Source organism: Propithecus coquereli, unplaced genomic scaffold, assembly GCF_000956105.1.
Source record: "Propithecus coquereli isolate 6110/MARCELLA unplaced genomic scaffold, Pcoq_1.0 Scaffold166, whole genome shotgun sequence".
Taxonomy (NCBI): Eukaryota; Metazoa; Chordata; class Mammalia; order Primates; family Indriidae; genus Propithecus; species Propithecus coquereli.
This window is the reverse complement of record NW_012141191.1, coordinates 2,475,214-2,492,167: the sequence shown is the minus strand read 5'-3', so window position 1 is coordinate 2,492,167 and position 16,954 is coordinate 2,475,214. Positions and strand designations below refer to the sequence as shown.

The window sequence follows — 16,954 nt, the reverse complement described above, 5'->3', positions numbered from 1 at the left end:
AGTATAAAAAAACTCTCCTAGTACCTTACTTAAGTCTTTTTAAGTTTTATCTCATTAATTACATATCTGGGCATCTCTTTTCTCTTTTAGGTAGGTTTATCTTTGTATTCCCAGCATAGCATACAATGTTCTACATGTAGCAGTTGCTCACAAAAATTTGGGTACAAAAGGAAGGCAGGAAGGCAGGATACTGAATTACCATCAAGTATAATTTGATCTCTCCTAGGTTAAATGACAATGTAATTATTTCCGGGTACATTTTTAAGGTTTTATGAACACAAGTAATTTTCCCTCAGTCAACTGACCAGAGACCCAGGGTACTCAGCTGTGATTTGAATTCTCATGATATCAGGAATTATGCCAAAAGCCCAGGGTCTGTGCTCATTGCCTTTCCTGTAGACTACTGAAATTGCTTCCTGATTTCCTGCCTCCACAACGGTCTTCACTTAACTGATAGTTATCACTCCTAGATGCAGTCTTTCTGTAAACATACAGTGGCTTCCCATTGTTTTTAGAAAAAAGCCCGATCCTTTCAGGTGATAGACAAACCCCTGCCGCCCCCCGCCTTGCTCTCCACCAACCTTCACCTGCATCCTCATCTCCCACAGAGCTCCCTCTTCATCCTGAACCTGGTCTCCTCAGACTATCTTCACCATCTGCCGTGTAGGACTATTTTTGTCCTTTCCCTTAGCCATTCTAACTTTCAGAGAGGAGTATTTTTCCCTACTCTTGCTTTTAAGATGAGGAATTTATCCTAGGCACATCCTTAGGTTTCTCTGCCTCTTTACTCACTTGGCCCCTCAGTAAATTTGAAAAAACAAAGAAACATACAAACAAGTGGATTTGCTCAGCTCAGCCTGGCTCTGCTTCTTTTTGGCATCTTCCTGCCTGCAGAGAACTGAAGGTCTCTCAGCTCCTCCAGGGACGCTGCCCCTGAAGACGTACGGTGAGGTGAGGAGGTGAAGGCTCACTGTGGGATTCTGCCTAATTTCGGGGTGTCACTAAGCCTACTTGGCCAATAGGCCTAAAACCACATCTGCTCACTTGTCCCTCATAAGTAATAAAAATGATATTTGGGGTTCCACCAAATAGTTCTTTTATTTCCCAAATTGGTCAGAACTTGGATGAGGAAGAATTATTTTATTTATTTATTTATTTATTTATTTATTTATTTATTTATTTATTTATTTATTAATTTTAGCTCCTCAGAGACCCCAACTCAATCTTCAAAGTCTAGTTCAAATGTTACTAGTCCCTGAGCCCTTCCTAACTCCCTCAGGCAGTATTAATTATTTATTCCTTTATGGTTCTATTGCTCTTGTTTTTTGTTTTTTGTTTTTTAAAAGTATGTCTTTTGGCAGTTAATTTATTATTTGCTTTAATGAAAGTTTCATCTACTAAATTGTATGCTGCTCCTTCTGACAGATTTCCCTCCCACTCTTAGGTGACATTCTGGTTCCCTCGGTGCCTCACACTCAGAAGGTGGATCAAGTAAATGCTTGTGAAATAAAACAAAAACAAAACAAAATGTGCAATGGTTAGAATCCATACCTAGGGACTGGTGCAGCTGAAGGGATGGGAAAGAATAGGTAATTATAAAGGGACTAACTGTCATACCTCAACACTGTTGATGGATCCTGCTAACAGTGGAGATGACAGCCATTTGGGTGTCCTCATGGCATGAGCCGCTAGGCTTCAGCAGTGGTCAGAGACCTAGAGAAGAACATGCCGAGTGATGTGGGTGGGTGCTGTCCATCTGGATTATGTCAGAAAGAGCCCAAATGCTTAGGGACTCGAATGGCCAATTTCAGTTCAGCTATCCTGTACTTTTAAATTAAAGCCTTGCTATTTCTCAGAATTGGACCCAGCTAGAGCGGCGAAGCATCTCAGCCACTGGGGAGAAACGCAGAAGCAAAAGTTTACATTCTTCCCTTGCGGGAAGGAAGTCCATGAAGCTATTAGTTCCTCCAGTTGAAATGAATAGAAACTATATGATTGACATCCTTGAAGCACTGCCTCAGGTGGGGCAAAGGTACTATATGTAACCTAAACATTCATACCCCTGTAATATGCTGAAATAAGAAATAAAAAAACAAGAAACTATATGAGTGAAATGGAGACCTAATTCTGTTCCTACTGAGCTGACTGGTATGTTTTAGCAGCTATTGTGCTGTAGTCTAGGGATGACCTTCATTCACTTCTAAGGTTATTAAAATAACTGACTGCCATTATCATATATGAAATAAAGGAAAGGCATTGATTATTTTAGCTCTAGTAATGGCATTTAATCCAATTTCTGACCCACAGGTGGGAAAAGTGATAAATGGTTTTTATTTGATTACCTGGGCATCTTTTCTGGAAGATAACTTGTCAAGTTTAATTTGATCAAATCTTTATTGTGACTAAATCCTCAGTAAAAAAATATGGGTGACAATGTTGTGGGGAACCTTCTTTCCTCTGGTTTCGTGTTTCCATGTGGAGGGAGCTCTGTTAGAGTGACACATCTAGCCTCTTGTCCTGCCCTTACTCCTTGCCACGTGTAGAACTGAATAACCTGATTGGTAGTGACTATTGTCTGCTTCATGATTGGATAGTATAAAGTAAAAAATAAAATCCTAAACCCTCCTCCAACTGAACCACCTCCCTTTTGGCCAAGGGGATCCCAGAAAAACCTTAAAAATGAGTTTCCAGCTGTGACAGAAAGGGAAGTCAGATATGCCTCTTTACGCCCCTTCCCTTTTGGAGTCTAGACACTACAACTGAACCAGCATTAACATCAAAATAGAGATCATAAGACTGACAAAACAGACTCTTTGTGGCAGTGAGATACTAAATTACAAACAGGATCTAAGGCCATGCAAGGCAAAAGCTAAGTCAGATCTGTAGGCCATCAATTTGCTTAACAGATCACTGGAGTCTCAGTCTTGTTAATACATTGTGCCTTGCTCTGTGATCAGCAGACTTCCTTATCTTAAAACATTCCTTTCTACTGATTCCAAGGCTTTAGACAAAACTTAATTTCTTTAACCAATTACAAATCAAGAATCTCTGAACCCAACTTTAGCACGTAAGCTCCCACTTTGAGATGTCCTGGCTTTTCAGGCCAAACCAACGTATACTTTCCATATATTGAGTTATGGTTTTACCTGCAATTCCTGCCTCCCTAAAATGTATAAAACCAAACTGTAACCCAACCATCCTGGGCACGCTTTCTCAGGAACTCTTGAGATGGTGTAGCTCTGGGCTACATATTTGGCTCTGAATAAACCTCTGTACATTATTTTACAGAATTTGGTTTTTTTTTATGTTAACAATAGAGCTAATCTATTAAAAGTCCTTTAGTATGGGGAATTTAGTTTCTTCCTTTTTTCTTTTCCTCCAGGGACCAATGCCAGTCAGTGATCTTGGTAAAGGTGTTGGTTGTAGACCCAAATTTCTTCTCTGGTGGAGTGTCTGGGAGCTAAAGTGGGCAGGCAAACTCACAAAGTCGTTATCTTCAACAACTTCATCATTAATAAAAATGATATTTTGATCTCCATCTGCCTGACACTGGTGTCAAGCTCTCAGTCAATTTGAATGCTGTCCTGTTCAGAGTGAGCTGTAATTTACTGCCACCCTCACCCCCAAGCTCCAACACCATGAATGGCAATGCTGTTATTTCTGTTTCTAGCACTCACTTTGCAGCAGCACCTAACAAACTTTAGCCTCTGGCTCAACTTTGAGACCATGAACTTATTTTTTAAGTGCAAATATGGCTTTCTCTGAAAGGCAATTTTTTCTTGATGTCCTTATAGCTCCATAAGGAAAGGACAATTATAACATGTTTAAAAAACACTAATTACAAATGGAACTAAAACAAAGTTGCTTATGAATTTCTGGGTTGTAGTGAATGACAATGTAATGGAATCCACCAGGCCAGTTGACTGCAGGCACTTTCTTTCTCCTTAAGGGGAATTCACAGTTGCTAAGCACCTACCAGGTGTCTGGCCCTTGGCCAGGTGGGTTGCATATCTTACTCAATCTGCTCAACAACTCTAAGATAAAGATACAGTTGGCCCTGAACATTATGAGTTTGAACTGCATGGGTGCACTTATATGTGGATTTCCTTCTGCCTGTGGCATCCCTCAGATAGCAAAACCAACCCCTCCTGTGCCTCAGCCTACTCAATGTGAAAACAATCAGGATGAAGACTTTTGTGATGATCCACTTCCACTTAGCGAACAGTAAACATATTTTTCTTTCTTATGACTTTCTTAATAACATTTTCTTTTCTCTAGCTTACTTTATTGTAAGAATACATTATATAATATATATAATGTACAACATATGTCTTAATCAACTATTCATGTTATCAGTAAGGCTTCCCATCAATAGCAGGCTATTAGATAAGTTTTGGGGGAGTCAGAAGTTATTTGCAGATTTTTGACTAACCCCCTAACCTCAGCATTGTTCAACTGTATTATTGTCCCCACTTTATAGTTAAGGAAACAGTCAGAGAGTAAATTGCAAAATTCACACAATTAACAAATGTCCGAATTGGATTTCAGACCTGTTAGGAAATCTAAAGTCTGTATTGTTTGTGCTCTACTGGGTTGACTTTCACTAAGGTGGCCATATAATTTATCGTACAATCAGGACACATTTACAAGTGAAGGGTCATTGTTAATATTACTCTGGAATGACAGGTATGAACTAGAGCTATTTAATCCTGAACAAACCCGTATGTATGGTAACTCTACCTCATTCATATCTTAGTGTCTCAAGCTGGTTTCTGGTAGCTTTCAAACATAGATGTCAACCTCAGATATTTAAAAAGGAGCCCGAGTTTGTTTGCTGTTCCTTTGTTGCTTCTCTTCCTGGCTGAAAAAGGCCAGGATTCACTGTTGCTCCTTCCAATTTCCTGGTTCAGATTTCTTTCTACATCTAAACCACAGCTGCTCATTATCAGAGCGATTTCTTTCTCTAGATACATGGAGCAATGAAACTCCAGGGAAGAATTAGATCATTAAGCAAAGGAAAACAGCAACAGCATAGCAGCACCTGCATAAATCCAGTAAGGGGAAAAAATCCATTAAAATTTTTTCTCATGTTCTAGCATAGCTTTGATGGTGCTGAAAATAAATCCCTTCTACTTTTCTCTCTTATAAATAAGTGCTCAATTACATTCTATCATTTAAACACATCCAGAAACGTGATGATGAGGAATCAGGAGACAGTCATGGCCCAGAGGCATGCAACGGGAACTTTCGGTCCTTAATCACTGGGTATTTGACCCAGTTATCCTACTTTGTCACGTCTATGTGAAACAGCTACTTGGCTTCTTTCCACTGCTGCCATCAAGAATCTATTTGGCTGTAATAATAAGTGGTAATACCATTATTCCAGAAAGTGGGCTATCTTAATGTTATAAATAAGAAAGCGCAACCCGAAAGACTGCTCTTAAAACCCCAGTTCTAATGTGCAAAAACTAGTTTTCCCATGGCACATTGTCCCAAGAAAGGGGGTGTAGAAATCCACATTTCAAGTTATAAGCTCTTCTTAGCAGTGTTTGCTCTAGAAGAACGGCTCTCAATGTGAGTGTGCATCAGAATCACTAGGAGAAGCTTCTAAAACACACACACTCTTGGGCCCCACCCCCAGAGCTTCTGATCAGCAAGTCTAGCAGGAGACCTGAGAATCTGCATTTCAAAGGGGTTACCAGATGATGCTTTGCTGCTGGTCCCAGGACCACACTTTGAGAACCAATGCCCTAGGATAAAGCTGAAGGGAAAGGAGATTTTTGCCTGTGAAGAGAAATGAAATCTAAGATGTGCCCCCTGGAGCAGATTAATGCAAAAGTCCACGGAATGAGACTGAAACACTCATGAACAGTATTTTTCCAGAAGTCAATTTTAAAGTCTAAACCAGGCATCAGCAAACTTTTTCTATAAAAGAGCAGATTAGTAAACATTTTCGGCTTTGTTGGCTAGATGGACTCGGTTGCCACTGCTCAGCTCTGGGATTAGAGTGTGAAAGCAGCCAGAGACACCACATAAAGGATGAGCGTGGCTCCACCGCGACAAAGCTTTATTTACAAAAACAGATGACGCACTGGATTTCGCCCACAGGCCATAGGTTGTTGACCCCTGGGTCTAACTAATTTGGTTAAAACGATTCATATAAAACAACATCTGTTAGTTCGTTAAACCTGAGCGCATCTGTGATCGATGAGAAACTAGACAAGTTGGAAACCCGCGTAAGCCAAGCATTGACACCTGTTTTAGTTGCATGGGATTGATATAATAGCACCCTTATTATAGAGGCGAAGAGTGGGAGATATGCATTCTTCTTAATTCAGCCCCTAAAACCAGCTATTTGGGTCTGTTTAGAAGCAAATGTGTTACCACATCACGCATTCCCATAGCGGTTTCACTAGTGACAATCGTCTACCCATACATTTAGTACATTCGCTACTTGGTGCTTTGCCTAAAAGTAAAGAATATCTTTTCTGTGTAGTGGGATAATATATTGAATTATTAATTTATTTAGATTTTATTTTCCATTTTTTTTCCTTCTTCTCATTTCAAAAAAGCCAGTTAGGTGTCTATTCTCAGGGGATGTTTGTGTTGCTGGCCAAAGCTACTAGAAAACAGAAATTGCCTGGAGGTAAGCTCTCTGGATGACTTTTGTAAAAAACCTAAGTTCACTAATGTCCTGAAGGGGAAGAAGAAAATGGCAAGTATCTTTGACGGTGGAGAAGTGGGGGCAGATGAGATCCGGAAGAAAGCAGCCAAGCCTAGGACAGGGAAAAGAAGGAACTCGCAACACGCTGATGGTCAGTTCCCAGGTCTCTGCTGACTCGGTTGTCAGCAGCATTTGACACACTGAGCCAGCCATTCCTTCCTCTTGGACATATTCTTCACCTGTCTTCAGACTGTGCTCAAGGAAACCAGAACATTTCACTCCAAAATATGCCTCCTTGACAGAAGTATTTTTAAGCTTGAGGCCACTGGGAAGCAGCAGTTCCAGAAAGGGCCAAGTGAGCTGCCCTTTCTTACCTATGGCGGCCACGAAAATTCCTGTGAGAAAGGTGCTGGGGAGCGTCTGTCTTTCCCCCACTTTACCTAAAGCAGGCCAGAGAATTACAAAGACAAAAGGTCCCTCTACCCTCCTCCCTCGACTCTTTCCCACCTGAAGACAAGATATAAATTCTCTCCGAACAGATGCTTATCAGCTCAGAAAGGAGCCAGAGGCCTCTGGAAGCAGACTTTACGCCCTGTAAATTTACCTTCCCACATTTCCCTGCCTTTAGGAGCCTAGGACGGCTTTCAGCTTTGTGCTGTCTCTTCCTTCTCTCACTGTATTGTTCTTTGCTGGATATGCTATGTAAGCAGACTCCTAAACCACTGATTTTGAGCACTTTCCCCCACGTGATGGGCAGTGCATACTTGTTTTTCTCTTATTAATCTGTCTTTTGTTACAGAGGTTTGTCCCAGGCACAAACTTAGAAGGGTTAAAGGAAAATTTCATTTTCTTCTCCCCTTTGGTGCTCTCTCCTGGTTTCCCTCCTACCACCCGCTCCTGCCTCATTTCCTTTGCTGGTTCCTTGTATCTGCCTGACCTCCGACACTAGGACTGTCCCAAGACTCAGTTCTTGGTTCCCTTCTCTTCCCTTCCCTTTTCTCCTGTTTTCCCACCACTCTCTGTGAAATTTCAGCTGCTTCCCTGCACCCCCTTTCTGCCTCCTCTGCTTTATTTCTCTCCTTAGCACTTCTCACTATCCAATGCACCATATATCTTACTCGTTTGCCATATTTTCTATAGCTGCCCCACCAATTGTAAGCTCCACAAGGGTGGGCATTACCTCAGCGCCTTGTCTGAGGGGCTGCTGCGTAGTGCATTGCAGGATGCCCAACCTGAGGCTGCTGAACCTCGCGGGCCCGGGATGCCAGCCACCGCCGAGGCCCCACTGGCTTTGCTTGGCGTAGGAGCACCAGAGCTGCCCACCTTGGAGAGGTCCGGCAGGCTTGGGCAATTATTGTATCAGTGGTAACTTTGGCCTACAAAAGTTAAGAGGCCCTTTCCTAATTTTCCAGGTACTCTGTGAGCATGAGAGAATTAGTGTGAGCATGAAAGAGAAGAGAGAGAGAAAAGAGGGAGAGAAAGGAGGAAGGAGGGAGAGAGACAGACATCTAATAAAGATTTAAGATTGAATTTACCAAAAACTAGATGGAAGGGGGCGTTGGAACTAGATTTATTTGAATAAACGAAAACAATTTTATTTTGTGATATTTCCTACATACCTAAGTTTATGAACAATAATTCATATTGACTATGGTAGCTCTTATTGCTTGAGTAATGAAAACAAAGTAATCAACAGAAGCAAAACAAATCCTGCCCCATGCATGCCCCCAAAACAGAATCTAAAAATGGAAATATAAGGGCGAAATGAACTTTCTACTTCTCTCCAAACTCTTCGCATGGGCACGTCATGTTTAATTGCTGCTCGCTTCACAACCTCCCCCAGGATTTGGTAATAAATTCTAATGTGCGCCAGAATGAGCACGCACTTCCTCTGTTCTCCCCTTGGGTGGAAGAAATGCTGCTAATGAGGAAGGCTCAGCTCAGATTTGTGTGGTGATCAGAAAAGCTGACTCTTCAGTCTTCTCCTCTCTGTTTTAGCAAAGGTGCACCTGTTTTTTCCCCCTGTCTCGTCCCAGCAGGAATTGCCCACAGAAGCCCATGTGGACCCAGAGATGCCAAGGCTCCTTGGGCTCCTTAGCCAACAAGAGCCGCTGATTCCTCCGCCTGTGATTTAGGACTCAAATGTTTGCCTGTTGGGTTGTGGCACATGAAACTCCTTATGCAGCTTTTGAAACCCGGCCTCCATCATAGAACAGGGACAGCCTGTTCAGTGTAGAGGGCTGCTTATTTGTTTCAGCTATGTGTGCCCTCCCCACCCCACCCCCCAAAAAGAAAAAAAAAAAACCCTGTTTCCTTATTTGGCCATTATTAGGGCATAATATCTGTATTTTCTTCATTTGTTTCAAGGGTTAATAATCTTGAACTGAGGGTTCAAGGTTAAAAAATTTTTATTCTGTTAAAACCTATGACAACTTTATTAGTGACATCTGGGAGCACTATTTGCAGTCATTTTTCCAGCCTATATGGATTATACTTCACTTTTACATCCATTAGTTTCAATGACTTGAAATAATCCAAATAATATTTTGCAGGGATAGACAAATTACTATAAATCCTCGGAAGGGACTTCGAAGGGTCCTATGATAAATTCCCTGGCCTTAAAAGGGTTATCTTAAGCAAATTAAAACCTCAGTCCAATTTTCCTTAAAAGGAAATGAGATACCTTATCTTCTCTAAATAGATCTCACAGTTAAATTGTTGATTGTGGCAGAAAAGTGCTCATTCAGCACAAGTTTTCCCATTTATTTTATGTGTATCTAACTTTCTAACGTTAGCTATGCATTTCTACTGAATGGATTGATCCTAATCTAGACTGAAAGGCAGCCTTGGGCAGTTATCACTTTGAATAAGTGGGGGAAAATCAATAGTTATTTCTTTTTTCATGTAAATGGAAATACTGAAACCATGGTGGCCTTGGCTGCTACAAACTACATATTCTTAGACTCTCTAAATCGTAAAATGGAAATGATTTAACAACAGTCATGATGCAACATGTCAAATTTCCCAGACTAAATGCTTTCATGCCCATGAGTAGGAAGTGTATGTGATGGTCTTTGCCTGTACATGCTTGTATTTATTTATCCTTCCTGAGTCATTCTGTGTCGTTATTGGTCCTTCCTTTATAGCCTCTAATATATAATCCCTTCTATTACATCTCTATGTCAGATTAGAAACCAGAGCTAAAAATAAGGCCAGGGAAACCAAATATTGGTATTTACAGTAACAATTTATTGAGCACCTACTTGCATGTGCCAGGCACTGTGCTAGGTTTTCAGGATGACAAACATGAATGAGATGCAGGCTCTACCCTGTAAGAGCTCACAATCTACAGGTGATGGGGGACAGGCAGGCAGATGCACAGATCGTTACTCTACCGAAAGAAGTGGTGCCCTGGCAGAGGTTTATACAGAATGCCCTGAGGACATGGAAGAGACGAGTTGGGGGTGGGGATCCTAGGGATGGAGGTTCCCATAAGATTTCAGAGAGGAGACGGTTTTTGATCTGAGACTTAGAGGGAGTGTAGATTTGGGCCAGAAAAGTAGGGTGGGGGAGAAGATGAAGTTTCAGCTAATGTCAAAAAGGAACAAAAACACATCTGAGATGAGGGTGTGTCATTTAAAGGAAATTGCAAGTAGCTTGAAATGGGTGGGACATAAGGTTCACCTGGAGTTATGGTAGGAGAAGCAGCTAGAAAAATAACAGAGAAAAAATATGGAAGGTCTTTCAGTTAGCAACGAAGCAAGGGAGATTGGGTCCCATAAAGAAAGTCTATGTTACGGTGAGAGGAACCTATTATATCTGACCGGCAACAGTAAACTTCGCTAATGATAAGAACAAAATGTCAGTCAAACACTTGCAACCCAAATTTTTCTAATCTGAAAAGAGATCTCAAAAGTCTTTTTCTGACTGTGAAAGTGACTAAGAGATCTTAGAATGGCAGGCAGCATCCCTGTTCAGACCTACTTATTTACAAGAACTGTCCCAGTCCCCGAGCAAGTAATTCCAATGTGGAGAAGTCTCTTTGCCAGAAAATGGAAATCTCCCAGCCTGAATAGGAAAGTGGGTCACATAAACACAACAGGCATACACCAAGAAATCAGTTTCACTAAAATTTGTTCTGCTCCCCGAAGTCATTCTTTCGACTTCATTATTATCTTGATTGACAAAGTGACTTTTCATTAACAAGCATGAAAAACATTTCAGTTACATAGCCAGCTTGTGCCGAGTCATTTCATAGAACAAAGAGAAGGCAGGTGTATAGACTGTAATGTTTTCTTTGCACAAATTATTCTTTGGAGGGAAGACTCTAAATGGCAGAGAAAACTTTGAACATGTTCAGAGAGCATCTGAAAAATGGCAAGTTATTACAGTCCAAAGTGAACTGATCATGAATTTGGAATTTGTATTTTGGAAGGCCTCTCCCTCGATTGGTTGGTTGGGGCAGTAGAAGGTCTGCGTGATTGGGCTGAACAGATTAAAGCATCCACAGAAGGCAGTAGGATGTTCCTGATATACAGTTGTGCGCTGCCTAATGACATTTAGGTCAATGACAGACTGCAGATACGATGATGGTCATAAGATTATAAAAGAGCTGAAAAATTCCTATTGCCTAGTGACATCTTGGTGATCCTGACCCTATGTAAGCCTAGACTAATTAGTGTGTTTGTGTCTTAGTTTTTAACAAAAAATTTTAAAATGTAAAAAAATAAAGAAATTTAAAAATGGAAAAAAGCTTATAGAATAAGGATATAAGGAAAATATCAATGTGTGTTTTAATCTAAGTATCATTACAAAAGGATCAAAAATTTTTTAAAACGTTTACAAAATAAAAAAGTTACAGTAAGCAAAGGTTAATTTATTTTTGAAGTATTTTTAAAAATAACTCAGTGTAGCCTAAGTGCACAGTGTTTATAAAGTCTGCACTAGTGTACAGTAGTGTCCTAGGACCTGGGCTTCACATTCACTCACCACTCACTCACTGACTCACCCTGAGCACCTTCCAGTCCTGCAAGCTCCCTTCATGGTAAGTGCCATACACAGGTGTACCATTTTTTATCCTTTATGCCATATTTTTACGATATCTTTTCTATGTTTAGATATGTTTAGATACACAAATACTTACCATTATGTTACAATTATCTACAGTATTTAGTACAGTAACATGCTGTACAGGTTTGTAGTCTAGGAGCAATAGGCTATACCATAAAGCCTAGGTGTGCAGTAGGCTGTACCATCTAGGATTGGGTAAGTACACCGTATTATGTTCTCACAGTGACAAAATCGCCTAACAACAAATTTCTCACAATGTGTCTCCATTGTTAAGCAATGCATGACTGTACATGTAACCTGTGCAGAGGAAGCTCAACTTCCTTTTCAAGTCACATGGTTTGAACCCGGGACTATTAGGTCTTCCACCTCCAGAGCTCCCTAGATGAAGTTCTACTATGACCTTTGACATACAGAGTTTTTAACTCTCTCATGGGACAATTATGGGCCCCGTGATGGAAAATTTTGTGTCATGGTTATCCCAATGCATTTGATGATGGTGCAATGATCAAAAAAGATGCCAGTGATGACAATTGAACGTCCCTTTGCCTTCCCAGCCTCCTTCATATATTCTCAGGCATAGGATGACAAAGGGAAGTCCACGAGTCACATGAAGAAAGACTGTAGCCATGGATACACGATCAGGAGTTCCTCTACCTGCCTCCACCCCATCCTGCGTTCCATCACCCTGTCCTATTTCCTCCTGATATTGCCCCTCCACCATCTCACCACTAGCCACTATCCTCTTCCCAAAGTCCTGCTTGATGACTCATTCCAACCAAACCAATGCTCAACTCGTGTCTGGCACAGAGTTGGTGCTCAAATAATTGTCAAATGAAATAATGACCCCCAAGCTCTCCAGGGTAACAAAATTTTGGGGAAACTTCTCTTTGAATGAGATAATGCTTTCCTGTGTGGGATGGAAGGAGAAAGGGTTTTGGAATCATATCAGTCAAAGTTTGCAGCCAGCTGTCCCACTAACTGGATTTGAGGCAAGGACTCAACCTCTTTGAGCTGCCATTTCATCAACTATAAAAAAGGAAGATAATAATCCCTAATTTGAAGGGTTTATGTGAGTATTTAAAAAGATAGTATATATGAAAATGCTCAGTATAGTGCTTGGAACCTAAACAAATGCTTATTTCCTTCTAGTAGTGTCCTGGTAGTGATGCCAAGCTATCCTAGGTGGTCTCTTTAGAATGAAAAATAGTAAGGAGTAACTAATCTCTGATGTGGTTGAATGTCTTAGAAGAGAGAGAGATAAACAGCAGTTATAGGGAGTGATATTGTTAGGAATTTTTAGAGGAAATGAAGGCTTCTGTGGTTAATTTTTTTGATTGGAGTTTAAGAGGAAATTCAAGTTGTCCATTAATTATATACTTACCAATTGGGTCTAATTGGCAACTACCCCAAAATGAATAAAACAATCGGGAGTCAAGAGAGAAAAACGGCAGGCCTCCTGTCAAAAAATAAAATCTTTGAAATTTCTACAACCCAATGGTTGGATACACATTATATTAAAGCAGACGGATTACCCAATTTATATAAATTTATACATGTGACAGCAACCCAAGTTGCACACTCGGACCTATGCAGAGCATCATACAGCCTTTCTGTACCGCCTATATCTTGTCTCACCCCTTCTTCAATTAAACAGGTCCTTAAAATCAACATCCGCTTTGCTGGAGGACATATTCTTCTTTATTCTTTTTCAGCCTAGATAGCTGTTGTAGTGGTAAAAGGTTAAATGAGTTAATTCCTAAGTCTTTGTACAGATACTTAGCACTTGATAGATTCTCAGGACATGTTAGTTATAGTTTTGTTAATTATAATGATAATTAGGAATGCTTCAATTCCATGACAGGGCAGGAACTGAATTCTTTCCTCCTTTTAAAAACATTTTTCTGATTTCTGAAGAAATAAGTATTCTATTCTCAAGTGATTAGCTAATTTTGACTTAGAAGAACTGTCCTTTCAGAGGCTGATCTACTTCATTTCTTTTCTTTTGAAAGAGGAATTGAAACAAATACCAAAGTACCACTCAACATGCCTATTATTATTTACTGGACTGATTCCCATATACTCCTCTCTTCTCTTTCTCTCACTGGCCAAGATATAGACAAATGTACCTCTATATCTGTGAGTATCTATTTATCTACAAAATGTCATCAAAGCCATTTAAGTATAATTGGTAGGTTTCCTACCAATTTTGCTATTCTACCCAAAACTGGGAGATGAATTCAATGGTAATATCATGTTTCTGGAGTTGCTAACTTACTAAACAAGCTAGCCTTTGGCCAGATGGCTCAGGCAGCATCTCATTTCACATTTAGGCCCCAGAGGAGAGTGCCATGTGCATGAGTAGCTCTTCTCTGAGCTCAGTTTATTCCTTCCCTTGAAACAGCATTTAGGGAGAACCCCAGATCCTCAAGTTAGGTCTTTTGACCCTCGCTTCTTAGGATTAAACTAGACTTCTAGCACCCTCAACTTGTGGCAATTGTTGGGAGACAGGGGCTTGGCAGGGGGCAGCTGGTTGCTGAGAGGTGTGGCAGGGCCTCCCCCACTTTTCATGGAGCATCACGCGGTTATTTTTCAGTGCCTACAACCTGGCAAAGCTGCCTTCTCATAAGAATGTACTCACTGGGAAAGACACAAAGCAATATCCCTTGAAGCACAGTATGTAAGGATTGATTCCTTTGGATTCTCAATAGTTTGTAAAATAACAAACCAAGAGTAACTACTGTACATTTTCTAGAAAGTTCCTAATTGCTGTGTTTCTGGAAACATAAATTGAGCTTTCAAGCACACACCCCAGGTTGTTCTACTGCTGTGTATGACCATTAGACCACTGGCTAAATACTATCAGCAAAGCTTCACATAGACAACAACAATACAAACCCTCCTGGAAATTTAGCACAAGCATTTGTTGATGGAACCAAGCACAAAATTGGCTTAGCTATGTCTTGCAGTGAATAGCACGCGGATATTTTCAGTTTACTTTTCCCCTAGTTATCCAACTCTAATGAACAACAATTTTAAATGGCACTTTAGTGAAGACCAACTAGGGTAAGATTAGTGGTATGGTTAATAATGGAAATGTTTGGATAGCAGGTGTGTGTTGATTATGTCCCCAGTTGTCTAAATGTTTCCTTAATTACCCTTCCGGACACAATAGAGAAAATGGTCTTAAGAGGGATAAATGAGAACATGAAGGGCCAAGGGTTTTGTATAGCAATAAGGTTGATGTCTTAAGTACCTTGCTTCTGTTTGTTGCTCAGATGCATGGAGAGCTTGTTCTTATTTGAGTTCTAGGGTGTTGTACCAAGCAGAGTAAGAAAAGTACCTTCCAAACTAGAGAAATGATGCTGAGCAAAGAACAGGAGACTAAGAGTTTGGAGTTCAGGTTCAGGTAAAAGCTATAAGTTAATTCACGTGATGAATCTGGGCAAAACACATGACATTTTTCCAAGTGGTTTTCCTATCTACAAAACAAAAGCAATGAACTAGATGATGCTCACCGTCTGGATTCCTGTTGCACTTTGTATCACTAAAGGGCATTTAACACTTGCTGCTTTATAATGCAGCTCTTTGCATAGAGAGGCTGTAGAACACAGAGGTCCAGGCACAGGATCAGATTCAGACTTCTTGGGTCTGCCACTTACAAGCAGTCTGACTTTGAGCCTGTTACTTGAACTTTTTGGGCCTCAGTTTTCTTATTGGCAGATGGAAATAATAATGGTACCCACTTCAGGGTATTGTAGGGATTAAATCAGTTATTTCTTGTGGATTATTTAGAACAGTGCTCAATAAACACTAGTTGCTGTTGACTTATTTGTAAGACTAAGTTCTTCAAGTAAACAACTATGCTTTATTTATATTGGCACCCCTACAGTGCTTTGTATATTGTAGGCACAAGCAAATGTGGTAGAGAAAGAGCCTAATAGAAGTATTATCAAGGGAAAATATAACAGAGAGAACAGTCGCAATTTATTTTAAATGACAGATATTTGAGTTCTCATTTTTGTCACATCTGGAAAAGCTGAAGAAATCTGACATGTATTTTGCCTCCATACGAAGCATCATAAAAGCGTCATGGTGTAGGAAGTACAGAGGAGCCACTTTTCCCACAGTAAGCCTGTGGGTGATAGTCCATGTGAAACAGCTGTTGAATGAACTGCGCCATAATGGAGAATGGGGCACTGGGAGAAGGGAGCTGGACTTCGGGGGTGCCCAGGAGCATGCCGAAGGGGAAATGAACAATTCCAGCTCTACTAGACTGTACTCATGGTGGGGATATACACGTAAGGCACTTTCAGCATACCCATTCTAGTAGGGTATCTTGTTGTGGCTAGGGATTGGGAATACATTTAGGCTTTTTGTCATTCACCAACTTTAAAGAGGGAAGATAAATTTGGTTCAGATTTCAGTCATTATCAAATGTAAGCATTAAATCTGTTACGTTGGTCTCAAAAGTTTTATATACATCCTTTCTATGTGATTTGTACTTTACGTAATGTGTCCTTAACCAGATTCTCTTCCCTTAGGTTTCCTGAGTTGACTCTTTGCTTTTGTTTTAGAAGGAGTGAGGGTTGCCAGAAGACTGAGTGAGCAAGAGAAAAGAAGGTATGTCAAACATGGCTGTGCTGGCTCCGTTCCCACAGGTCAACTCCCACGCCACATGAATAGGCTGACTGCTAGGCTGCCTGTTTCCTTCCTTCCTCCCTTCCTTCCTTCCTTCCTTCCTTCTTTCCTTCCTCCCTCCCTTCCTTCCTTCCTTCCTTCCATCCATCCAAGAAAGCAATATCTTCTCATTGTGAAAAACACTAAGCAGTTTTTGAAGGTTCAAAGTGAAAAGTGTCACTTCCTGTATTCCCTCCATCACCTCAAGTCTCTTAGAAACTGTAACTAATAATAGTTCACTTGTGTCCTTTCAGGTATTTTAGAAACATATATATATGTAATTTTTAAGAAACATAAATGTGATTATACTAAATATACAGTTGTACTGTTGTGCAACTTTTAAATTAAGAAAAGAAAAAAAAAACCCTTGAGTATCTTTCCATATGAGTCCAACAGAGCTATTGCATTACTTACAATACTTTCACAGTATTTCACTGTATGTCTACATATAATTTGTTTAACTAGTCGATTACTGAAGAATCTTTAGGTTATTTCCACTTTATTACTATAAACAATATTGTAATAAATATATGTAGAATGAAT

At 40.3% G+C, this 16,954-nt stretch overlaps 1 protein-coding gene across 1 annotated transcript in view; it reads right to left on the bottom strand.

Annotated features, from left to right (window-relative positions):
• The window catches only part of TRPM3 (transient receptor potential cation channel, subfamily M, member 3), a 338,389-nt gene that overhangs the window by 258,384 nt on the left and 63,051 nt on the right, over nt 1-16,954 (bottom strand). Inside the window, exon 7 of the mRNA XM_012641622.1 lies at nt 13,116-13,190. Coding sequence (XP_012497076.1) covers nt 13,116-13,190 — 75 coding nt within the window. The remainder of the gene's footprint in view (nt 1-13,115; nt 13,191-16,954) is intronic.